Source organism: Pleurodeles waltl, chromosome 8 (assembly GCF_031143425.1).
Source record: "Pleurodeles waltl isolate 20211129_DDA chromosome 8, aPleWal1.hap1.20221129, whole genome shotgun sequence".
NCBI classification, from domain to species: domain Eukaryota; kingdom Metazoa; phylum Chordata; class Amphibia; order Caudata; family Salamandridae; genus Pleurodeles; species Pleurodeles waltl.
The window spans coordinates 697,584,261-697,610,787 of NC_090447.1; the positions used below are offsets into that span (position 1 = coordinate 697,584,261).

The 26,527-nt window shown below is 45.1% G+C and overlaps 1 protein-coding gene across 2 annotated transcripts in view; it reads left to right on the forward strand.

Annotated features, from left to right (window-relative positions):
• APOO (apolipoprotein O) overlaps window positions 1-26,527 on the forward strand; it is a 769,977-nt gene that overhangs the window by 717,387 nt on the left and 26,063 nt on the right. For both annotated transcript variants that reach the window (XM_069204825.1, XM_069204824.1), the window contains one exon: window positions 16,266-16,362. In XM_069204825.1, the coding sequence (XP_069060926.1) occupies window positions 16,266-16,358 (93 nt within the window). In that variant the 3' untranslated portion in view covers window positions 16,359-16,362. The remainder of the gene's footprint in view (window positions 1-16,265; window positions 16,363-26,527) is intronic.

The following is a 26,527-nucleotide window of genomic DNA, read 5'->3' on the forward strand; positions in this document are numbered from 1 at the left end:
ATGATCTGGCACAAGTGTTGAAAGACTCTATTTTTAGGGGAGGGAAGAGGAAGAACCCTAGGAAGTGTCAATGCTTCCGACTACGCACAGTAATATATTATAGTATATGTCTACCCCCGCACGGCCATTAAGGAGCGTGATTAAACAAACAATAACAGAGGTATTGGTGGCAGCGGTGGGCATAACAAGACTTATTCGATTACTATCTCAGACTATAACAATAAATATGGCACCCAAAGTCAATAGGTATCTGGGGAATAAAAGCGAGGGCGCTAAGATCGTACGCTCTGGCAGGGGAAAAGGAGAGTCTGCAGGAGTAAATAAACGTTTAATGTCTACAACCGGTAAAGGGGGGGGGGGAATACTTCTACCTCAGGATTGATGAAAGACTCCAAGATGAGTGCTAAGATAAGCGACAGCACTATCTCCCTGTTGGAAAACAAATTGAAAGATAAAAATCAATCAACTATAATGGCTTTCCTGGCCAGTGGAGTACAAGATGCCTCTGCTGCAAATGCAACCCCCCCCCCCCCCGAAAAATAACTGGCCAGGAATAGGATCAACCCCTCTTGACTCAAGCGTGGGAAACCAAGATCAATGTGACAAACCCATAATAAGCCTATCAGGCAATCAAGACAACAGCCGGGCAGCAATCGGAAAAGTGCTCAGTCCCCCCGGAAATGAACAGCTACAAACCCAACAAATGGTGCAAGGCGAACAGCTGGATCTTCAGAATGAGGGGAGAATTGGAAGTCCATCAGGATACACAGTGGAGGAGAACAATTATACTAACCCCTTTGGCAGCCCTAAAAAACGGGATAACATTATGGGGGGGAAAAATCCCCAATTAACTGACTGGGGCAGAGAAAGCAGTGACAAGTTTTACTCTCTGACAGAGGAGTCTGATCTTGGCAGCGCCGACTGCAGTTTTAGTGAAACTGATGAGAGTGAGACCTCTGAAACGGGCAACAAATCTCCAAGTGGGGAACATACAGTGCGTAAGGCTCGACAACGGAAATCTGTTAAATCACGTTCTGGTTTACAAGAGGGCTCAGAAACTACGGCACCTATGAGTGGTAGGACTTTAAGGTGCGACTATTCGGGGATAAGCCTGGCAGATACTTTTACCGGTGGCAACCAAAGCCCCACCAAAGATAAAACTGATCCAGGAGCCGCAGCCGGGAGTATTGGTAATTCTGGTGATGCTCACGCGATGGGCACCGAGACGGGGATCCTACAGTCAATTTACAGTTCAATCAAAGAGCTACAAACGGAGACTAGGATTGAAAGCCGTCGGGCTAGGGTCGCCACAAAGAGGCTGCAAGGATCTGTACGTAAGTTAGTGAAATCATGCATGGAAATTGAAGCCAAGCTATGCTCTATGGAAGATCGGATAGTGGCAGTCGAGGATGACATTGATACTCTCAAAGAGCAGAACACTGCCCGAGAAGGACAACTGACGGATGTGATGTGGAAGATAGAAGATTTGGAAAACAGACAAAGAAGGAACAATCTACGATTTCTGGGTATACCAGAAGGACTAGAAGGGGACAATATACAGGCATATATGGTTGTTCTTTTGCGTGGGGCCTTTCCAGAACTGGGAAATCGGGATTGGGACAATGAGGTGCAGAGGGCTCACAGGTTCCCGATAAACCGTCGGGAGGGGGGACATCGGGCAGACTCTAAATACCCAAGAGCGATTCTGGTTTATTTCGGGAGCTATTTGGTACGTCAAGAGGTAGCCGATAAGACTCCTCCCAATACCCCACGCTCCTGCAATGGGGTTACCTTCTTTACCCGCCCGACTTCTGTCACGCTACAGTGGAGCGGAGATGGCGGCTTCGGCAGCTCATTAAACCGTTCTTTGAGAAAGGAGGGGAGGCTTATCTGTTGGCCCCCGCTAGGCTAAAAACAATAATGAGTGGAAAAGTAAGAATCTTTACATCAGAAATTAAGGCAAAAGAATACTTGATGGGGGTGAATGTATAGCGTATAGAAGAACTAGTGAAGACATAGGCACTCAGGGCACCGGTGGGTGGGGTAGGTCGATGCATGCACGACACCAACATTCAGGCCATTCGGGGTCTGATTGCTCAACAGAATGGGGGGCCAGTATCAGGAGGGGAGGGAGGGGATCAGGGAGGGGGTAAGGGGCGACTGGCCCTGGGGGAGGGAAGGGGGGGTGGGAAGGGGAAGGGGAAAGTAGGAGGGGTTGGGGGAGGAGCGATAGGGGTAAATCAGGGGGAGAAAATGGAAAGGAAACGATCAATGGAGGTGAGAGATAGGGGGCAAAGAAGTGGAAAAGGAAGGAAAGGGAACTCAAGAGATGGTGTAGTCAGAAATGGTAACTTGAGGGATCTCAAAGAGAAAGGATTTGAATTTACAAAAAGGAAGGGGTATGGCTAGACTCAGAATTGTTTCAATCAATATATGTGGACTGAACGATCCTCATAAAAGAAGGAGAGTGGCCGAAGAACTTAAAACTTTTAAGGCAGATATTTTCTGCCTGCAAGAAACACACGTGGAATATAAAAACTCCGGGATCCTCGGCTCACTTGGTTTGAAGGCAATTGCCTGGTCTAAACAAGAAGCTAGAACTAAAGGAGTGGCGATTTTAGACCAGACTGGTAAATTAAAATTTACTCGGCAAAAGGCCGATACCGGTGGAAGATGGGTAATAGTAGAATGTAGCTATGGCCATAATAGCTTTACATTATGTTCCATATATGGGGTAGTTACGGATGACCCGATTGTAATTGACACCCTCGCTATGGAGCTCACAGGATGGGCCCCTCCCTATATCATTTGTGGTGATTTTAACTTTAATGGCTCGTGGGAGGGACTACAGGATTTATTAGCACCCACAACTGAGAAGTATCAAGGGCGTAAACCTCGGGTGTACAAGGCAATGGGTGCTATTCAGCAAGAATTAGGGCTGGTGGATGCTTGGGTTAAGCTGCGCAAACCTGATCCCGGATATACTTATTACTCGGCTCCACATGTGAAATTAGCACGGCTTGATTATTTTCTAATCTCCCCTGTATTCTTAAAACAAGCCAGGATTGAGTTATACTCACGGATGGTGTCAGATCATAACCCTTTAGTACTTGATGTGGAACTGGATGGGTTAGAACCAAAAGTCAGCAGATGGACATTTGAAAGGGGACTTTTAAAAAATCCAGAATATTGTGAGCATATGAGTAAGTGGATAACTGAATTTTTGGGGTTCAATCAGGGGTCAGCCCCAGTAGAGATTGTCTGGGACACTCTGAAAGCTGGTATTCGTGGAGAAACATTAAGCTTTAGTATTAAAAGACAGAAGGAGGCTCAAGGGAAAATAATAGAGTCTCAAGCAAAGCTGCGGTCTGCAGAAAGACAGTTGGCTATAGCTATAGAAACCGGAGTAGATATAAAGAAAGCACAGGAAGAGGTTGCCATAATAAAAGCAACAGCAAATGAGGTTATAGCCCAAAAAATAGCAGAGAAATATTTAACGCGGCGCGCGCAAGGGTTTGAGTTTGGAGAAAAAGTCGGACGGCTGCTAGCGATTCGGGCAACCCAGAAAACAGCGGAAGGGGTAATTAGGGAGATCACAGATCGGCAAGGACGGGTAACATCAGAAGTGGGCGGGATCAGAAAGGTGTTCCACGGATATTATCAGGAACTTTATGATGAAACATCAGTATATTCGGATGAAGATGCTTTAGAATTCTTGTACCCCATTAAGTTGGGAAAGCTAGATAAGGAAGACAAGGCACGCCTTGGAGAACAGATAGATGTCTCAGTAATAGAAACGGCAATAAACAATCTGCCCACAGCGAAGGCTACTGGTCCTGATCTGATCCCTCTAGAATTTTATAAAGTTTTCAAACTACCTCTGCTTCCGGTTATGTTGGAGTTGTATACTCAGGTACAAAATGGAGGGAAAATCCCCCCATCTTGGGATGTAGCTAATATAGTTATATTTCATAAGAAGGGAAAACCCCCGTTAAATCCAGCCTCATATCGCCCGATCACATTAATAAATAGTGATGCCAAGATATATTCAAAGATCTTGGCAGTCCGATTGGCATTGGTGATTAAAAAACTGGTCTCTCCACGGCAACATGGGTTTATCCCAGGAAGAGATACAACCAATCATATCCAGAGAGTTCTAGCACTCTTTGATTCTACGGAAGTAGCAAAAGAGCTTTTGGCGGCTGTTTTTTTGGATGCAGAGAAGGCATTCGATCGGGTGAATTGGAAGTATTTATGGCACGTTATGGAATATTATGGGCTAGGGAAGAAATTTATTACAGCAGTAAGGGCTTTATATAGATCCCCGACTGCGCAAATACAACTAATGGGAGGACAATCTGAGACTATACTAATTAGGAGAGGCACCAGGCAGGGGTGCCCTTGCTCTCCTCTTCTGTTTGCTTTGTATATAGATCCTCTGCTGAGACAATTGGAAGAAAATAGTAAGATTCCACCAATCCATAGGCAGGGATGGGATACCAAAGTCTTAGCATATGCAGATGATATAGCCATACTAACACCCTCTCCTGATTCAGCACTGAGAGAGATTGAAGTGGTGACGAAAAAAATTCGGAAGGTTTTCCGGGTGTCTGTTAAATGGAGCTAAGAAACAGCTGTTGGCTAATCAATACACAAATATCAAAGATCCACGGAGGGTGGACCATGCAGTATATTTAGGTATTAATATTACACCAAATGTAGATGAAGTCGTAAACCTAAATATAGATCCTATGCTCGCCAAATTTAGAGATGATACATGCAGATGGAATAATCTACATTTAACCATTGTAGGGCGATGTAATATGATAAAGATGATCTTCCTCCCAAAGTTGTTGTATCTATTTCGTGCTATACCATTGAACTTTGCTAACGTAAAATTTAAAGAGATTGATAGAATAATTATGAGATTTATATGGGCGTATGGCAAGTGTAGGAGATCGAGTAAATTTATGTCTCTTCCCAGTGAAAGGGGTGGGTGGTCCCTGCCGAATGTAAAAATATATCAAATGGCAGCAGCCTTTCAGCATATGCGTCCGCTACTGGGATCTGACACAGAAGGCGCTATAAAGGCAGATAGCCCCAATATATATGAGCTGCAGATAGGAGCTGCAGCCAATGGGTGTTTGGTAACATTCCATGAGCCTGGATATTATAAGAAAACTAGGTATAAAGTCCTAGGAGCGGCTCACAAGTGCTGGCGATTATGGTATAAAAAGAAAGGATTCGGTAGATACAACTATTATACCATGATCGAGAAGAATCCATTACTTCCTGAAATATTTCATGATAGATATATGGCAAAGTGGTGTACATCAGGTATTACCAGGCTAGGAAACTTTTTCGACAACTCGGGGGTCAAGACGTTTCGAGATCTACAGGAGCAATATGGTCTACAGAAAAGGGACTTCTTCAAATATCTACAGATAAGGAACTTTTTAGCGAAAAAAACAGGGGGGGTCCAGGGATTTAAAAGTAATCAACTGTTGAACGATATTCTGGCTAAGCCCAGCATAACTATTAGGTCAATTTACCCTATTTTAATGGTAGAAGAAGCAGATGATTTAGAAAAGAACAAGGAGAGGTGGAGTAAGAAGCTGGCGGATGGTAGTAATAATTTTTTGAGATCACTGGAATTGGGATATACTATTCTATTATCATCTTCCCTACAAGCACAGCATTACAAGACTTTGTTTGATCTGTATCATACACCAGCCCATCTCGCCAAATGGGGATGTGTGTCAGGAACAAACTGTCCAAGATGTGGGATGCATGGTGCAGATATTATACATATGATGGCTACATATGGGGAGTTAAAAGCCTCAAGGGAAGGTATTCAATCTGTGTTGAAGGAGGTAGTGGGCTATGATCTTGTCCTCACGCCTGAGATTATAGTCTTTGGGACTGATGGCGAAATCGCTGGACCTCACAGAGCGTTTATCTTTGTAGCTACGGCGGTGTTTCGAATCTGTTTATCAACAGCATGGCTGGATCTACGACCCCCGTCCTGGCAACAATGGCTGGCTAGGCTGCTGTCTGTATATCACTTGGAGATGTCACTGTATGAACGGAAGGGGAGACAAGCCAGGAGGAAAGGGAAGATAATATGGGGTCTGTTTCAGGCTTGGATACAGGCCCATAATGATCGGGCCACTCCCTTTTGAATAAATTAATGGGTACCACTTCTAGATAGAGTTTGAGGGGTGGCTAGGTTTTGTGTTTTGTAGTACGTATGATATAACTTGGTAATATTTTTTTTTCTTTTTTTTTAAGCCTTCAGTGTATAATGACATAAGAATATATGTGTTATGTGTTTCCTTCCAATAAAAAAAAAAGAAAAAAGAAAAAAGAAAAAAAAAGAAAGGTGCTTGTGCACAATTTCTTGTAAATTAGTGTATTTCCTCACTTTTCATGGATCTAATCCTTGCAAAATTGCAATTTTCTGCTTCACCCTTCTGTCTGGAAATTGGCATAGAAAATGTCTTAATATATCAGTTTTTTTCTGCCAAACACTACAAATACTACTACAGTTCAATTTATATGCAGGAACATGTCTGTGTCTTCCTTGTACCTCTTCAGCTATCTCTTCCTCTACATTTCTAGGAGCCATCTCTTCTTTTGCAATGTGAACACCGTCTTTTGCCTCATAGCATCAACCACTTGTTTCAACTGTTTGCACTAATGTGTTCTCTTGGAAGGAGCTTTCTTCATTTAAGAAGGACGCAGTACTAGGCCTATGCTTCCATTTGCCTCTGGAATTTGACAAAAATTATTTCTGTTTACAAGTCTTTTTTTTGGTTTCTCTTCATAGACCATAACATTTTATAAAGTGCTCTTATTCTGTTCAGTATCAAAATAAATAGTTTCCACATCAGGCAAATCATTAATCATCAGCAATAATTAACAAGAAACTTGACCAGCCTGTAGCCAACCATTTTAACCTTGTGGACAATGTACTAACAGATTTGAAGATTTTCCCTGTAGAACATGTTTTAAAGGAAGAACTACTGGACATCAGAGAAAATTTCTGGATGTACCGTTTAAAATCTCTGCATCCAGATGGACTGAACATCACTGACAATACCACTTGATTTCTGCATATCTGAAGAGTTCTCAGGACTGCATTGATTCCACATTCCAATTGGAATGTTCACTCATGATGCTTTTTGAAAATCCACCAGTGTCAGCTGTGCAGCCACTGAGCAAACAATCTTGTACTTCCTGAGGAAGGCGGAAGCTGAAACGTTGTAGTAGAAATATATTTTTGTTCTTTAGTGATATCATCTGTTTGAGTCACTTCTTTCTTGGATGTTACATTTTCTTGTGACTCATTGTATCCTTTGGGATCCAGAATTTTGCCCTGGCTGGCTGCTGTTTTCTTGTGATCCTGCATCTTCCAGTATATCAGTATATATATATATATATATATATATATATATATATATATATATATATATATATATAACTTTGGGTAACTACGAAAAAATAAAACAACCTGCGGACCCAATATTTTTAAGAACTGCACATTAGTTATATATATATATATATATATATATATATATATAAAGTGCAGTTCTTAAAAATATTGGGTCCGCAGGTCGTTTTATTTTTTCGTAGTTACCCAAATACTTATTTTTGGAATTGAGGGATGCCACTACAATTACTTCAATTTTATGGTCTATGCAAAGATTGGCCAATTAGATCTTTATTTGTTTCCTTGAGCTAACCTTTTTTGCCTTTAGAGTGACATCCTGTAAAATCTTTCTGCAATGCCAACTTCTGCGGAATTGTGCCTATCCGAAGTGGGCTTTCTCCTTTTAGTCTGCCCTTTCTCCAAATCATCACTATAGCTTTGTGGAGTGCTGCTTATCATGGGAGTGCTGCATGCTGGTTGTTGCTTTTTTTTCCCGGTCAAGACTTGTTTCGATTTAATGACACAAGAAGAAAGGACTGTGATGCATTTCAATCCTTGGTTCCATGTTTTTTCGGATAGTTGTCTTTGCAAGTGTCTGTAGAAGGGTCAGACAGTCCTTTTATTCACCCAGCCATTTCCCTGGTGGACTGGAACCCTTGGAGGCCAGTTTTGAATGCCCATGGATGCTCTTGGTGCTTCTGTCACTTTTCCCAGCTCCCCATGGTTAACCGCAGCAAGCACAGAGAAGCTTCAAGAAAGAGAAAAATAGAGCCAGGGAGGGGGATGGTAGAAATAAAAATGATCAGAGAAGAAGACCGAGAACAAAGTGAGAAGAGGGACTGTATAAATGAAAAGAGAGCGAGAGAGAGAGAGAGAGAGTGCAAGGAGACAAAGGGATGGGGTCTGGTTTCAATATTTGCCAGGGCTGTTTTTGGTTTGCCATTCCAGCCCAGGACAGTAGTGAGTGAAATAGTGGAATCAGTTGTTTTTTTTTGTTGTTGTTTTTTTTTAGTTGCCCTTGTGCAAGCATGTGCATGCACCATCAGTCATTGTGTAATGGTTTTGATGGTGTGGCTTGACAGCGGAGCTGTCACCTTATAATTATGTGAGAACCACCACGAGAGGGGCTTTGGCTTCACCCACCTGTTGGGAGACAGGAGTACATGTTTTGATTTGGCAGAAGTTGTGTGCTTCCACAAAAAAGTGGTTGCCTTCCACACAGATGTGATCCTTTTGTTTTTTATCCAGCTGCCTGGGCTTGCACTTTCAGGAACACACATATGCCATTGTAATGCTATCAAAGTGTCTTAGATACCTAGATAATTTATGTTGTTTTCTATGGCAGTACAGATGGGAGGAGGCAGTCATTAATGTACATGGATGTTTAGGATTGGCTTGGCAGTGCATTCATAAGCCTGACCAATTGGCGTTGCCAATGATTGTTGATATACTTTATTAATATCCAGAATGACCATCTGTGTGAGCATTTGTGAACACCTATTTTACAACTGTTTTTGACAAAGTATCACAATGCATCACTAAATGGTTGTACGTAGAGATGCATGCATGGGTGCCATCTTTGAATGTTTTCTGGTCTATGTTAACAGAAAATGTAAAGAAAACCGGTATTATCAAAGCCAGTAACTCAGCATCAAAGCCACACCTGTTTGCTTTACCAATTGGAGTTTAAAATGGTTTAGTAGACTCCCTGAAAGGTTGCTTTAGAGATTTTTGCTCAAATAGCACATGTAGAACATATTCTGATGGATACAACTACCTGTGGATTCCTCACCTTATGAATTCTCCCAATGTGTCAGCATTTGACGGAAATGTTTTCTTCCCAGCTCTCTACGTCGATGAGGACGTCACAATTGCCCGACTCCCACAAGACTCCGTCTGACGTCATCATGACAATAAGAGGCCCTCGTGTGCATGCTGACGTCAGTTCCCTATTTTCTGTGCCTTCGAAGCATAACGTTTGTTTTCCTAGATCTTGGGAGTTACTGTTACTGGAGGTGTTTGATTGTAGATTATAATGTCCCATCCTCGGAAATCCGGATTCAAGCCTTGTCGGGAGTGCGGGGGGCGCACGTCGGTAACGGACCTGCACAATGACTGCCTGTGGTGCTTGAGTTCTGAGCATGATGTGGAGGAGTGTGGTTCATGCCAGAGGATGAACCCAAAGGCACTTAAGAAGCGGGAGGCTAAACTCTTTTTGGCCATGGCGAAGAAGAAGGAGAAGCATTGAAGTAATCGCAGGTCTTCTTCCAGAAAATCCTGAAGTTCGCACAAGAAACGGCGTTGGCATGATTCCCAGCGTTGTTCGGATAGAGGTCGGTCCCGATCGAGGTCGGCGACGTGGGAGCTTAGACCGACGCGACTCCATCACCACGGAGTCCTCAAGCTTCTCTGGCGCCTTCAGTCTTCGAGGTGGTTGAGGCTCAGGAGAGGCTCGCTTTTCGCCTGGAGCGCAATCTGACATTCCGGATCCGGCGCCAGAGCTACAGAAGGAACTGGGGTATCCAGCCTTCCCGGCTCGGATGCGGACCCGGCGGCATTTTTAAATGCCATGTTTAACATCTTCAGTTCTATGGCCCCTGGTGGTTCACCGGCTGGTCTCACAGGTCCTTTGGCCTTTTCAATAGGCGCTCCGGCTCCATATAGACCAGCGCCGTTTATGCTCTTTTGCCCTATGGAGGGTGTTGGTCCGGCGCCGATACCGTTGGTGTTGCCCGGAAGACCTTTGACGCCGGTGACATCACCTGTGTGACCAATGGTGCCGATGACATCACCCTATACTCATTCGACGCCGGTGAAGCGGGCCCATGTGCCCTCGGCACCGATGGATTGGGTCCCGGCATCGGATGGATCCGTAGAGCGGGGTATGTCGCCTGGTCCATGTCAGCTGAGATCTTCGACCACGGTGAATTCCATGTCGACGCTGAGAATAGAGGCCAGGTTAAGGACAAGGAGAAAGGCTCTCAGACTTTGAGGAACATGAGTATCAGAGGCAACGCCTGGAGGAAGGAGAAATTGCTGAGCCCCTGGGGGACTATCAGGGTTTGGACTCGGCAAGTGGACTAGATACTTCCCCTGAGTGGGATCTAGCCTCTCCTAGGGAGTTTACAGAGGAGGCAGCCTCTTTTCATTCTGTGATAAGGAAGGCGGCAGATTTTCTGGACCTCCCACTACCATCTGCAGAGGTTAAGACTAATATTTTAACTGAGGTCCTCCATCCTGCTTCAGCTGCGGCGGAGCCACTTCTGCCCTTTAACTATGCTCTTACGGAGCCTATTCTGAAAGTTTGGAAGAAGCCCATGTCTTCGTCTGATGTTAGCAGATCGGTTGCAAGGAGGTATAGAGTGGCTCCGGGGGACCCAGGTTTCCTGTCGAAACATCTGACTCCGTAGAGTTTGGTGGTACAGGCTTCATGCTCGTCTCATTCGGCTCCTGGTTCCTTCCCTGGCATGCCTTCAGACAGGGAATCCAAGAGGATGGAACATTCTGCCAAAAAGACCTTTTCTTCATGTAGCATGGCCCTCAAATCTGCCAATGCGACTTGTGTTTTGGGCAGATACATACATGCTCTGATGGACGCGGCCAAGGCTGTGCTACCGGATCTGCCTTTGGAGATGCAGGGACTCCTGTCGGATGCTCAGGCTGCTGCTACGCAAGTTATTCAGCCGGGTCTGGACACTACAGACTCTGTGGCCAGAGCGATGGGCACTTCCATTGTCACCAGAAGACATGCGTGGTTGAGGTCTTCTGGGTTCTCGACGGATGTCCAGACGACCCTCTTGGACCAGCCCTTTGATGGGGACAAATTGTTTGGGGCTAAAGCGGACTCTGCAGTAGAGCTCTTTAATGAGAGTAGGGCTACTGCCAAGTCTTTGGGCCTGCAGGTTTCCACCGCCACCCCATTCAGATCCTTTAGGAGGTTTAGGGGGTTTGGAGGAAGAGCTTCCTTTCCTGGGAGACCCCAACCAGCAGGCCAGCAACCTTCAAGTCTACCCTATAGAGCCTATAGAGGGCGGGGTAGAGTTGGAACAAGAGGTGCCACTCAGCAGCACCCTGCCTCTTCCTCTTCCTCCGGGGCGGTGCAGCAGGGAAAGCAGCCTTAGTTCTCTGCCCATTACGTCTCATGTTTCTCCTGTAGGGGGAAGGTCGTTTAAGGCCTATCCTGGACCTGAGGGTTTTGGTTCCTCAAACAGGAGAAATTAAAAATGCCAACCCTAGCGCAGGTGCTTCAGGCGTTGAACAAAGAAGATTGGATGGTGTCGGTTGACTTGCATGGTGCTTACTTTCATATCCCTACAGTCGCACAGGAAGTATCTCCGGTTTGTGGTGGGGTCGCAACACTACCAGTTTTTGGTCCTTCCGTTTGGTCTTACTTCGGCACCTCGAGTCTTCACGAAGGTGATGGCGGTGGTCGCAGCAAGTCTCAAGAGGAAGGGAATAGCAGTATTCCCTTACTTGGATGATTGGTTGATCAAAGCCAAGTCTCCAGAGCTTGTGTTGCATCACCTGCGGTTGACAACTCAGTTGTTGTTCAATCTGGGCTTTTCGATAAGGTGCCCAAATCTCACCTGGAGCCCTCTCAGTGCCTCCTGTTCATAGGGGCAGTACTGGACACAAAATTGGATCAGGCCGTTCCTCCGCCTCAGCGGATTCAGGACATTCAGGCACTGATTCCAATGTTTCGAAATGGAGCGTTTGTTTCAGTCCTCAAGGTCCTACGTCTGCTCGGTCTGTTCGCTTCTTGCATTCTGTTGATCACTCATGCACGCTGGCATATGAGGGCTCTTCAGTGGTGCCTCCGCAGGCAGTGGTTTCAGCACAAAGGGGAGCTCGATGAGTCGATAACGATCTCCAGAGACACTGCAGCAGACCTGCAATGGTGGGCTGTGGATGGCAACCTTTCCCAAGGAAGGCCGTTTTCACTACCGCCTCCAGTGGCCATGGTTATAACGGATGCCCCCACTCTGGGGTGGGGAAGCTCATGTGGGGGACCTGGAGGTCAAAGGTCATTGGTCTCCAGTGGTTGGAATTGTGGGCGATTGGTCTGGCTCTGAAGGCCTTCCTCCCTTCCCTTCGCGGTCAGTCGGTCAAGGTCCTGACAGACAACACTACTGCGATGTGGTATATAAACAAGCATAGAGGAGTAGGGTCATACCTTCTTTGCAGAGAGGCTCTGCGGCTCTGGTCCTGAGCTCAGGACCATCGGATTTGCTTAGTAGCACACCATCTGGCCGGAGCTCTAAACGTGCGTGCACGCAGTCTTAGTCTGCGTTTCTCGGCCGATCATGAGTGGCGGCTCCATCCAGACCTGATCCGTTACATCTTCCAGATGTGGGGGTTTCATCAGGTAGACCTGTTTGCCACTCGGGAGAACGCGCACTGCCCTCGTTCTGCAGCCTCCAGTATCCGGTGCAAGGAACGTTGGGGGACGATTTTCAAATGTCCTGGAACGGCTAGTTGCTTTACGTGTTTTCCCCCCATACCCTTGATTCCTCAGGTTCTGAGGAAGGTTCGCCTAGATCGGGCCCAAGTCATTTTAATAGCCCCGGGTTGGTCAAGAAGGGTGTGGCACACAGACCTTCTCCAACTCTCACAGTGCCCTCTGCTCCATCTCTGTCACAGGGCAGACCTCCTCTTGCAGTCGCAGGGGCAGGTTCTACACCCCCACCTCCAGAGCCTGCACCTTCATGCCTGGAGATTGAACGGGACAATCTGAGTTCCTTTTCTCTCCTGCCAGAAGTGGTGGACGTTATTTTATCGGCCAGGCGACACTCCACCAAGTCTGTCTATGCTGGCAGATGGGCAAAATTTGTTGATTAGTGTGGAGAGAAGCAAATTCATCCCTTACGAGCCCATTTGTCAGACGTTTTTTTCTTTGCATTGTCCTTGGCGCAGAAGGGTTGTGAAGTTGCGACTGTCAAGGGCTATTTATTGGCACTGTCGGCCTTTCTGTGCCTTCCTGACCAACCTTCCTTGCTTACGTCCCCTATAGTTGTAAGGTTCTTAAAAGGACTAACTAATAGGTTTCCTCCCACTCCTTTTGTTATGCCTCAGTGGGATTTGAATTTGGTTCTCACTTCCCTGATGGGTTCACAGTTTGAACCTTTGCATTCTTGCCCGTTAAGGCTTTTGGTTTTGAAGACAGTGTTCCTCACAGCTGTCACATCTGCATCTGCTAGGCGTGTGAGTGAGCTTCAGGCTCTTAGTGTTAAATCCCCTTTCACATCTTTTCGTGCAGACAAGGCGGTGCTGAGAACCAGGGCGGCTTTCCTACCAAAGGTAGTTTCTCCCTTTTATATGGGGCAATCCATTACACTCTTGTCCTTTTACTCTCCTCCCCATCCATCGAAAGAGGAGGAGAGACTGCATCGGCTTGACCCAAGGAGGGCTTTAAGCTTTTATATTGAAAGGACCAGAGAATTTTGAGTGGACGATCAGCTCTTCATTGGCTATGTGGGGAAGAGGAAAGGCAAGGCTGTCCATAAGAGAACGCTGTCCAGGTGGGTTGTTCTTTGTATTAAAATCTGTTATTCTTTGGCAAAGAAGGATGCTCCTGTTGGAATTGGGGCCCATTCCACCAGGGCTATGTCTGCCACTTCGGCCTTGGCCAGAGGTGTTCCAGTGGCTGACATTTGTAAGGCTGCAACTTGGGCTTCCCTCCACACTTTCGCTAAGCATTATTGCTTGGACGCAGAGGTTAGGAGGGATGGCCATTTTGCACGGTCGGTGCTGCAAGATTTCTTGGTGTGACCACTAAGGCACCGACCTCCGAGGAATCCACAGGTAGTTGTATCCATCATAAGAGCAAGTTACTTACCTTGGTTAACCCTTTTTCTGGTGGATACGCTAGCTACCTGTGGATTCCTCATAGTCCCACCCGCCTCCCCGTTGCCTGTCTGGTCATACCAAGTTTTCTTTGGGTGAATATGTATGTGTGTGTATATATATATATTTGTTTTTACTGTTTATATTTGAATAAATATTATGTATTATATTTGATTGATGTATTTTTGTTGAGTATGTGATGTCGGTAATCACCTGTTCGCCTCAAAGGCACATAAAAAAGGGTGAAAACTGACATCAGCACGCCAACGAGGACCTCTTATTGCCATGATGATGTCAGACGGAGTCGCGTGGGAGTCTGGCAATTGTGACGTCCTCGTCGACATAGAGAGCTGGGAAGAAAAAATTTCCGTCCAATGTTGGTGCATTGGGAGAATTCATAAGGTGAGGAATCCACAGGCAGCTAGTGTATCCACCAGAAAAAGTGTTACCGAAGGCAGGTAACTTGTTCTTTTGTGCCTTTTTAGGTCTGGATTAAAGAGAGCCATCAGAAAATCAAATAATTAGTAAATATTGCATACTCAAATGAGTTTGGTTTATTGTTAATGAAAAATTAGGTCAAACACAGCAAAACGTACTTTCAGTGCTGAAATGGGTAAACTTCGTACTTGTATAGCGCACTACTCACCCGTTAGGGTCTCGAGGCGCTGTACGCATACCGCTGTGGAACCCCTCCTGGCTTTTCCCTGTGAGGTGCCCACTCCTGGGCAACCTCCAAGGTGAAGCCAGGCATCCCAGCGCTGTTGGGGCAGTTGTGGAGATTAAACAAGCTATTGCCCAGAGTTACAGAGTGGGACCCATGAATTAGATTAGGCACCAATGCGAGAATTATCAGGTCCGAGGAAATTGAGCCCAAGACCCGCTGGGGCAGGAATTGAACCCTGGTCCCTGGCCAGATTTCTGCATCAGGGTCTGCCACTCTAACCATTGAGCCACACTTCTCCACTGTCAGTCCTCTTTAGCTGTTTGCTTGGTTTGGAGCATCTGTCTTAACTTGGATTACACCAAAGGATAGACATTGGAATTGAGCTGCCAATTATGTTGAGTGATGACCTTTTGCCTACGCAATGAAGTCTAGGATTAAAATGGACCAGAAGAATATGTGAACGCTGTAGCAAAAGGGAACCTTTTTTGTTCATCCTTTATCGTGGCAAAGTTGGAAAGTAAATTGTTTTGTAAGTTGTTTCTGGCAGCAGTCAATGTTTTTGCACTTTTTAGTAAGTTTGTATAGTAGTTCTTTTGATATAGACTTAACCCTTAACCATTGCCTGGCAAATATTATAAACTGTGGGATATCATGCATCCTGAAACAGGGCGTACTGTCTGTTCTTCCCTAAAAAGTAATGAGCAGATGTGCTTCATTTTTTTTAAAATCAATGATGTAATATAAACTTATTATTCATGCAGCATATCTATACTTTTATTGAGTGAGATATAGGCCTACATAGTGTAGGGTCACCTTTTCTAAGTGTTGTAAAAAACAGATACTATTTCATAGGTTGAAGCATTTTTTTTTGCATATACTTCCACATCTTTGAGTGCGTGGTAAAGGCCATATTCATTGTTTTCTTGTGGTATGAAAGTTATTGTATCAAGCTGTTAGCAATTGCACTAGACGTGTTTTAAACAGTTAAGACCAGACCTATTGGGTTTGCTAAAGCCCTCCGTTTGTCACCAGAACATTTGCCATGTTCTTCTCGGGTAGATTTTATTGAAAGGCCTTGACATATAATCTTAGATTTGTTCCATTGTCCGATATTAAATAGTTAATAGGACATAAGCGTGCAAATTACTGTTGCAGTTCACTTTCCTTATTGCCATAATTCTAGAATTGGTTCTCATTTTAGGTGTGCATTGTCGTAAACTTATGTTAGCATTTTTTTGTGCTTGGCTTACAGACTGGAATGCTCCAAGTTCAGGTTACTTTGATTTCTGTTCATTTCATTGTGTGTTTTGTTTTTTTCCATTCGAGCCCGAGGCCATATCGAACAAACCAGAAGATACATTAACCACACCCGCTGCAGAACTATCTAAAACCGAGCCAACTCCAAGCACTACTCATTAAATTTGTAAGTCAACTAAAGAATTCAAATATTACTGTTGTTTCCTTTTAGATTTCAGAGAGAGAGTTTAAATTGAGATGTATATGAAATAACAGCAGAGTAAATTTGTATAGGGTGCGTGCAGTATAATTTTTTGTTACTGTTTTCTTAAATATGCTAAATTCTCCATGGTGATTCCTAAACTCTTTATCACAAATATATCCATGTTCATAGAATTTGTCAAAATTAAAATATTTCACTTCTCAAAGCATTCAGTACCACTTTTTGTCAAAGTTACCTTACAGATGTAGAATACCTGTGAAATTGCACCCACACGTGATATGGGGCCAGATGTACAAAAATTCTGGATTGCGACTCGCAAATTGCGAGTCAGACCGACTCGCAATTTGCGAGTCGCAATCCAGAATGTAGGATTGTGTCCCTGTCACCATCTGCGACTCGCAAGGGGGTCGCAAAGGTCCACCTCATTAATATTATTCAGGTGGGTCGCAATTTGCGACCCCCTTGCGAGTGGCTGCATTCACAGGGACGGTGGCCTGCTGGAGACAGCAGACCACCATGTCTGTGACTGCTTTTAAATAAAGCAGTTTTTCTTTTGTAATGCAGCCCGTTTTCCTTAAAGGAAAACGAGATGCATTACAAAATGAAACGTTTTCGTTTCATTTTTTCAGAGCATGCAGTGGTCCATAGGACCACTGCCTGCTCTGAAAAAATGTTTTCCATGCCATTCACAAAGGGAAAGGGGTCCCATGGGGACCCCTTCCCTTTTGCGAATGGGTTACCACCAGTGTGAGTTTGCGAAAGCAATACAGCATCGCGCTGCGACTCACAGTTAGGAAGGGGAACACCCCTTCCTAATTGCGACTCGCAGTCCCGTTACCAGGTTACCGACTCACAAAACGGGGATTGGGCATCGCAATGTGCTGTTTACGACGTGCAAAAAGGATTGTACATCTGGCCCATGGTCCCTACTTGTCAATGTTCTCACAGTTGTGAATTAGCTCTCACCTCTATGGCCCTACATTCATTTCTAGTTTTTTACACAATGTATTGTTCACATATATTGTTGTCACAAGACTCCAATGGTCACCCTTTCTTTGCAAGTCCCTCAATGCATTGTATAAAGGTGTACTCCGTCTCAAGATTCCTCCCGTTCCTCTCTCTCGTTCTCTTCAAAGAACCACCCTGAATGGACACTATTGCTACCCTGCACATGTCATCACTACAGCTTTGGCATCTTGCTCATCTACCCCTCCCATCTTGCCTTACCAGACAACCTGTTTGCTGACGGTATAGTGTAATATAACATTAACCCCTTCAATGCCAGTCCTTTTCCCCCTCAGGTGCGAAGCCTTTTTTTGGCTGTTTGGGGCAGTTCGCGCTTAGGCCATCATACTTTTTTTCCACATAACCTACCCATGCCAAATTTGCGTCCTTTTTTTCCACCATCCTAGGGATTCTAGAGGTACCCAGACTTGGTGGGTTCCCCTGAAGGACACCAAGTAATTAGCCAAAATATAGCGAAAATTCCGTTTGTTTACAAAAAAAAATGGGAAAAAAGGGCTGCAGAAGAAGGCTTGTGGTTTTTTTTCCCCTGAAAATGGCATCAACAAAGGGTTTGTGGTGCTAAAATCACCATCCTCCCAGCTTTCAGGAACAGGCAGACTTGAATCAGAAAACCCAATTTTTCAACACAATTGTGGCATTTCACTGGGACATACCCCATTTTTAATATTTTTTGAGCTTTCAGCCTCCTTCCAGTTAGTGAAAGAAATGGGTGTGAAAACAATGCTAGATCCCAGAAAGCAAAACATTTCTGAAACGTAGACAACATTCTGAATTCAGCAAGGGTCATTTGTGTAGATCCTACAAGTGTTTCCTACAGAGAATAACAGCTGAAATAAAAACAAATATTGAAATTGGGATGAAAAAAACCCAGCCATTTTTCTCCACATTTTACTCTGTAACTTTTTCCTGCAATGTCAGATTTTTTAAAGCAGTATACCATTACGTCTGCTGGACTCTTCTGGTTGTGGGGATATTTAGGGCTTGTAGGTTCATCAAGAACCCTAAGAACCCTAGGTTCCCAGAGCCAATAAATGAGCTGTACCTTGCACTGGGTTTTCATTCTATATCGGGTATACAGCAATTCATTTGCTGAAATATAAAAAGTGAAAAATAGGCACAAAATGGGCACAAGATAAGGTGATGAGAAGCAGTGGTTATTTACACATCTCTGAATTCCGGGGTGCCCATACTAGCATGTGAATTACAGGGCATTTCTCAAATAGACGTCTTTTTTACACATTGTCTTACACGTGGAAGGAAAAAATGTGGAGAAAGACAAGGGGCAATAACACTTGTTTTGCTATTCTGTGTTCCCCCAAGTCTCTTGATAAAATTGGTACCTCACTTGCGTGGGTAGGCCTAATGCTCGTGACAGGAAATGCAACATGGACACATCACATTTTTACATTGAAATCTGACGTGTGTTTTGCAAAGTGCCTAGCTGTGGAGTTTGGCCTCTAGCTCAGGTGGCACCTAGGGAAACCTACCAAACCTATGCATTTATGAAAACTAGACACCTAGGGGAATCCAAGATGGGGTGACTTGTGGGTCTCTCACCAGGTTCTGTTACCCAGAAACCTTTGCAAACCTCAAAATTTGGTTAAAAAAAACACTTTTTCCTCACATTTCAGTTCCAAAGTTCTGGAATCTGAGAGGAGCCACAAATTTCCTTCCACCCAGCGTTCCCCCAAGTCTCCCGATAAAACATGATACCTCACTCGTGTGGGTGGCCCAGGTGCCTGCAACAGAAAAATGCCAATAACCTGTAGAGATTGAGGGGTTAGCACAGCAAGTTGATAAGCATATATTTTTGTTTTATACATCTTTTAGGCTGACTCTGCTTTGGGGACCCACGCAAGTGACGTATCGTTTTACTTGGGAGACTGAGGGGAATGCTGGGTGGTAGGAAATTTGTGCCGGAGCGGTAATCCTACAAATTAAAATGAGGAAAATATGCCTTTTTAAGCAAATTTTGAGGTTTGCACAGGAGTCTGGGTAAGAAAATGTTGGGGAATCCAGGCAAGCCACACCTCCCTGGACTCCTTTGGGTGTCTAGTTTTAAAACATGTCTGGGTTTGGTAGGTTTCTCTAGATGGAGGCTGCACCCGGGACCAAAAACATAGGTTCCCCCCCCAAGCACAGATAGTTTTGCAATAGATAATTTTGATGTGTCCATGTACTTATGTGATGTTCCAAACACTAAAATTGTGAAAAGAAACACACTTAGGTTATGTTAAAAAGGCCCCTCACCCACCAACCAAGTTGGTGGCATGCTTCATCATCGGGCCCCCACCTAAGACACCTAGCATGTCACGAGTGTGCTGCGACGCCTGATTACAGCAGGGCAGGTTTTGTTATTTTTACCACACATACTGGTTGGATTTGGCCCGAGGGTGAGTGATGGTTCAGTAGATCCAATTTTATTAACAAGAGATTTCATAAAAATGAAATGCACTGTTAATAACTGAAAGGCCAAAAAACTGAACCAACCGCTTTACAGTCCATTCACACACCTTTCATACATGTGATGCACAAAACCATTCACGCTGCCAGCCACGGGCCCAGCACATTACAACACTTGCATCGACAGACAGCGCCACTCAAGGGCCCATCACTTACATACGCCCTCATGCCTGATACAGCAATCACACCAGCTGATGGGAGTGAGTGGACTGGGGTTTGCCTGTAGCCAACAGCAAGTCAATATTTACACCGCCAGCCAAGTGCCACCCCACGCACACCGCCAGACAAGTGCCACCCCACGCACACGCCAGCCAAGCACCACCCCATTCACACCACCAGCCAAGCGCCACCCCGCTCACACCGCCAGCCAAGCGCCACTCTACACACACCCCCAGCCAAGCTCCACCCCACACACACCGCCAGCCAAGCTCCACCCCACACACACCGCCAGCCAAGCGTCACCCCACGCACACTGCCAGCCAAGCGCCACCCTACGCACACCACCAGCCAAGCACCACCCCACGCATACCGCCAGCCAAGCGCCACCCCACGCACACCATCATCACTATTGTTTTTGTTTTGAAACAACAAAGAAACCACTAATTATAAATAAGTACAAAACTACAAACACAAAAGCTCTAACTGAATACATGACAGTAATGCCAACCGTGAAACTGAACATATGAAAATATAAAACAGCAGTTTACGCTCACAGTATTTCCCAATAATTCTTCTGTGTGTGGTAGCTCCTGAAACAGCCACCCACACACAGCCCCGGCTTTAAAGGACAATCGGGGCAGTACATCCTAGTTTCCTTCCTGATATCTCTTTGAGCACAGACTCTACATCTCTTAGCAGGAAAGTTTTTTTGGGCTGTGGGAGGAATGTGCTCAGCAAAGTGACGATCTTTCAATCTAGCCACATCCTCCACCACTGCTTCTCCAGGAACTCTTGCCTGTTCCAGCACAACAAGGCTCGCTATGATGGACTCCTGAAATTTCACAAATGTAATCCTTGACTCTGGAGAACTATCCTTGAACACAACAAAAGCATTAAAAGTTGCCAAGTGGAACAGGTGAACCGCTAATTTCTTATACCAAACATAAGACTTACGAGCAGCAGTGTAAGGTTCCAACCTCTGATCTACTCTATCAACACCACCCATGTACTTATTGTAGTCTAAAATGCACACAGGTTTGCGCACTTCAGCAACTTGACCCCAAACAGCCACAGGTGAAGTACTCTCATCATAGATGGTAGTTAGCATGTACACATCCCTCCGGTCTACAAATTTCAGAGCTAGCAGCTCATCATTTCGCAAGGCACTGCACTGTCCCTTCTCAAGTTGTTTACAGACAAGCTCTCTTGAATAGCCTTTCCGGTTAGAGCGGATTATGACACAAGCAACAGTGCCCACTCTGAACAACTCCTTGAACAACTGAACTCCAGTGTAGAAGTTATCTACATATAAATGGTAACCTTTGTTAAACAGTCGTCTACCAAGTTCCCGCACAATTTTCTCACTAACTCCAAAAGTGGGTGGACAACCAGGGGGGTCAATACTGGAATCTCTCCCAGTGTAGACCCGGAAATTCTAAACATATCCTGTACTACTTTCAGACAGCATATACAATTAAATTCCATACCGTGCCCTCTTGCTAGGAATGTACTGCCTGAAAACCAAACGACCCTTGAACAGGACCAAAGACTCATCTACAGATATTTCTTTGCCTGGAACATAGATCTCTGAAAACCGATCTACCAAATGATCAAGGACAGGTCTAACCTTAAAAAGACGGTCAGAATCAGGGTGATCTTGTGGCAAGGCTAAAGCATTATCTACAAAATGCAACATCCGAAGTAGAAGCTTATACCGGTTACGACTCATGACTGAAGGAAATATAACAGTAGCCATCAAGGGACTAGTAGACCAATATGAAGACAGTGATGGCTTCCTTATCAGCCCCATCAAAAAAGTGAAACGCAAGAACTTTTGCAACTCTTCCAGATTTGTGGGAATCCACTGGCTAGCTCTAGAGTGTGGCCTAAGTCTGGCAGCATTGTCCCTCAAATACTGCTCTGCATACAAATGAGTCTGCTCAACAATATCTTCCAAAAATATATTGTCCATAAACAACTCAAAAAAAGTTGACAGGCAAAACATTTTCCGTATTAACTTGACACCCTGGGAAACCAGTAAACGCACGCAACTGTGGCTGCTCCATGTTTGGTGCAACCCACGTGTCAGGTCTTCCATTTGGGAGCCTTTCAGCCGCTGGCTGCTGCACCATTGGCCCATCAGTGTCCTCCTCTAAAACAAGCCCTTCATCAGCACTGAGAGTGGCTTCATCATCAGGTGATTCCTCTCTGACAGAAAATTCACTTCCAGAATCTTGCACTTCCTCCTCTGCCTCAGATGCAGAGTCAGTCTCATAATCATGTTCAGAAGATGACTCAAAAAGCACACCCACAACCTGCTTGAGCGGTCATCCTACGGCTACAAAAAGTAACTGGACAAATGCACCACCAACAACCAGCACTGTGTAAGATAAGTAACAAACAAAGTTTAGCTTTATCACTAAGAGTTATGAACTAAAAACTATATCGCTCACTTGCCTGAAAAAGCTTGACTCACCAGCAACTACTCTGCACAGCCACAGAAATCACCAGTGATATCTCACTAAAAAGAGGAAAAAAAAGCAAATTAGAGATAAGCCAGCACAATATTCATTGTGCATAAATCTAAGGACAATTTCACACACAATCCTGCATTCAGTTCACCACCTACAAACATGTCATTCATGCATGGCAACATTACTCCTTTGGAGTAAATTTATTTACTTACCTAAAGCATGCAACTACGCAAACCACAGGACAGCCACTGACAAAACTGCAACAAGCCACAGCAATAGAGGCAAAAGCTTTGAACTAGAACAAAAAGGATAAATAAACTGTTATTATCATAAATGCAAATACTTCACCAGTTGACAAACACCCCGTCACCAACCATTTAAAAATTTTCCCTGGTGTCTAGTGTTCTCTGTTTGGGGGGCAGATGCGCCTAAAAAAAAATAGGCCAATCTGCCTCCAAGAGGGGCAGAAATGCCATAGAATATATTGCCCCCTTTGGTGGGCGACCCTTGCCCAAGGGGCCACCACCCCACACACAAAGCACACACATGATCCCTGGTGCTAAGTGGATTCTGTCCCCCTTGGGGCAGATGGGCCTACAAAATAAATAGGCTGATCTGCCCCCAAGGGGGGCAGAACTGCCCAGTAGTGCTTTCTGCCCCTTGGGGGCGACCCTTGCCTAAGGGGCCGCCCCCCCAACACAAAAAAATCAGCCAAAAAAACAAGCCCTGGTTTCTAGTAGCTTTATGCCCCCCTTGGTGGCAGATTGGCCTAAAAATAAAAGGCCGATCTGCCATCAAGGGGGGCAGAAACGGCGAAAGATACATTGGCCCCCAAAGGGGAGTGACCCTTGCCCAAGGGGTTGCTCTCCCACACCTAGTGAGCATTCCTGCTGCCCGATCGCATTGGGATATGGCAGCAGGAATGCTAAAAGAGACATTGAGGGAAAGGAAAACCCTTTCTTTTCCCCCGATGCCTCTTTTAGAGGGACCCCCCCCGCCCGGAGGTAAAAATCACCTCCTTTCCTTGACGCACTGGAAGCAAATGGCTTCCAGCGCGTCTTTGCACCCTTTCATGATGTCAGTGTGTGATTGCGTGCTGACGTCATGGGGGGTAGGGAGGGTCAGGGGTGGAAGGGGAAGCGATTTTCCTTCCAACCCTGACCTGGGGGGGTGGCCCTTGGGGGGAGCGTTAGCGCTTCCCCCGAGGGCCTGTACACGGACGTAATGGTTACGTCTGTGGCACCTGAGATGCGCCGCCACGGACGTAACCATTACGTCTGTGGCGTACAAGGGGTTAAATGCAAGAGGATGTATAGAAACCCTAGCAATGAAAGTTTACAACATTTATCATGTGCATCTCCCTAGGTGGTCTCTCTGTTCAATGCCAGAATATACCAGATCCTTCCATTATTACAATAAACAGTTTAAATTCCTTTACATCCTTACCCTAAATAATTTCAATGTGTTCCACCCTTTGCTATGTATACAATGTTGTACTATTTCCATATAGTGCTCTTGTTCTTCCCTCCACTGCTAGCAGGTGAGCGTAGTGGCGTGGGGGTGGGTTGTAAGGTAGTATTTCATCTTGAGTGTGTGACAGCATTTGTATACAAGAGTTCCAGTCTATAAATGTATCTTTCAGTTTCTCATACTTCTTAACCATCTCAAGGTATTTATCTTCTGCCCCTGCCCACTCCTTTAGATCTCTCTGCCAGCCAGTGTTTGTTGGCGACACTGAGGTGTCCAGTGTAAAGCTTTCGTTCTTTTGAGTCACGTTAACATGGGTATAGGTGGTATATTTCTCATCTTACATGTAGTAGTTATTGCTGCAACCTCTAACAGGCAAGCCTTCACAGTTTTGGGTTTCACTTAATTCTTAAACCAAATTCACAATGACCTTAACTCACCGCTTTGCCCAACCTGATAATTTCAGTGAAACACTGAGGTCAAATCACACTAACTTCTATGTACCTTCTCAACAGATTGCTGCCTCCCCAACCCGCTACCTGCAGCCATGGATTACTCACAACATTCACACTGTGAAAACAAAAAGGCAGGCGCTGCTCTGCAAATTGCACAAAGACAGGATGGCAGAACCTTTTAATAAATTCAGACTTTGTTTGAATGACCTCAGAGTGTCACTAAATACAGCCAAATTTACCAACTTTCTTAATTTCGTCTTCGTGTTCATATCCACAACAACATGCTCATACCATTAACTCACTCCTATCCACACCTTCCACATCTTTCACTAAATCCTCACTATCAACCTTAAACATTGCCTTATACTTCTCTTAAATTGCAATCGTCAGATATACCATTACCTCATTACTACCAAACTCATTCCCCTCCTGTAATCCTAACAAACACCATTACGCTACCTGTAGCCCTAACAAACACCATTAAACTACCTAGATTGCAACCGACATCTCCTGTTTAAATTGATCATCCCCATACTAAAATCCACCAATCTCTCTTGTGTACCTTCTCACCCCTTCAATCCCCCAGTCTGCGACATACTCAGATCTCCCATCTAGAGTTCTGTTTTGCTTAGCCTCTTCAACCACTCTCTTAGTTCTGATTACTAACCTCTGTGCTGTAAATCAACCATGGCGTTACCTCTGCTAAAGAAAACGCTGTGATCCTTTGAAGTTGACAGTATACCATGTTGCTTTAAGCAGCGCTTTAAGTGGACTGGTACTCAATGTACTGCAAGCCGTCACTTCTGAATTTTCTGCCCTTGAGTATCCAAACTTCTCCTTGGTTGAGGAGAGTACCAGTATGGTACTTATTAGGCAGCAAGGCAAGCATAGTGAAATGGTTATATAGAGCAGCACAAGTGCAGCTTAACAACTGCTGACAAGTATTTTAGAGGACTGTCTTTTCCTGCTGCAGACAGGCAGACAGTGAACTTTGCAACAGGGCTGGCCAAGGGGGCCCCTGCACTGCCCATGCCAAGTGCATGGGCAATGCAGGAGCCCCACTGGGGCTCCCTGCACACCGTCTCCGCCAGCCATTTCATGGCAGTGCTACCGCCATGAAACCACTGGTGGAGGGGGGAGTCTTAATAGCCAGGGCAGTGCTGCTTGCATCGCTGCCCTGGCGGATTAGGACCGCAAGCACCGCCAGTCCGTCCTATGGCAGAATAGTGGCGGTGCTTGTGGTCCGACTGCAGCACTACTGCTGTGGTCGTAATGTGGCGGTCCGACCGCCACAGTGACCCTGGCAGTCTTAAGACCGCCAGGGTCGTGATGTCAAGATGAACGCCATCTGGCGAATAAAGTCGATTCTAAGTTTCCAAAGTTTTAATGTCTGACACCCTTCTAAGAGATATTAAACAAACATTTGTGATAATTGCTTCAACAAAAGACAAGCGTTACTTGGCCAGGATACAAACAGATTAAAAACTATCATCCCATAAGGAATTATAATGAGCTCAGCGGCCTATTTAGCCTAATGTTCTTCATCCCTATGCAGATCAAACATAATTTCCTACAGCAACATTATTCACTAAGGCGTGCCCTGGCGACACACCTGATCCTTACAATTGATGGTTCTATAATGAAGGCCTGTCTCGAACAGCTCAGCTAAAAAACTTGCTACATCGGTCACAGGAGCTTCCACAGGAGCCTAACTCCTTTCCAAGCACCATCTATAACATTTTCTCCAGATGCCTCTATACCTTTTCCTGGTGCCTGGTCTTCGTGAATCATCCAATAAATCTTGTCTTTCCTGACAGGCCTGTGAATCTGTTAGAACCCCTGAAATCTTCCAAGGAAAAAGATTCAAATTTCCCTCTACCACTAAGGGATACTTTTCTCCATCTGGTCCTATTAGTAAACCCAATGTAACCAATAGTAGAAGGGGCTTCTTAGCGCAAGTTCCATCACTCATGGAACCCACACGTGAGAAGTCCAGTAGGCAGTCACAAGGACAATCCTGCATCCCCGCTTCCTGACTTTGGACAACACATTCAGAATCGGTGTACACGGGGGCAAAGCATATCC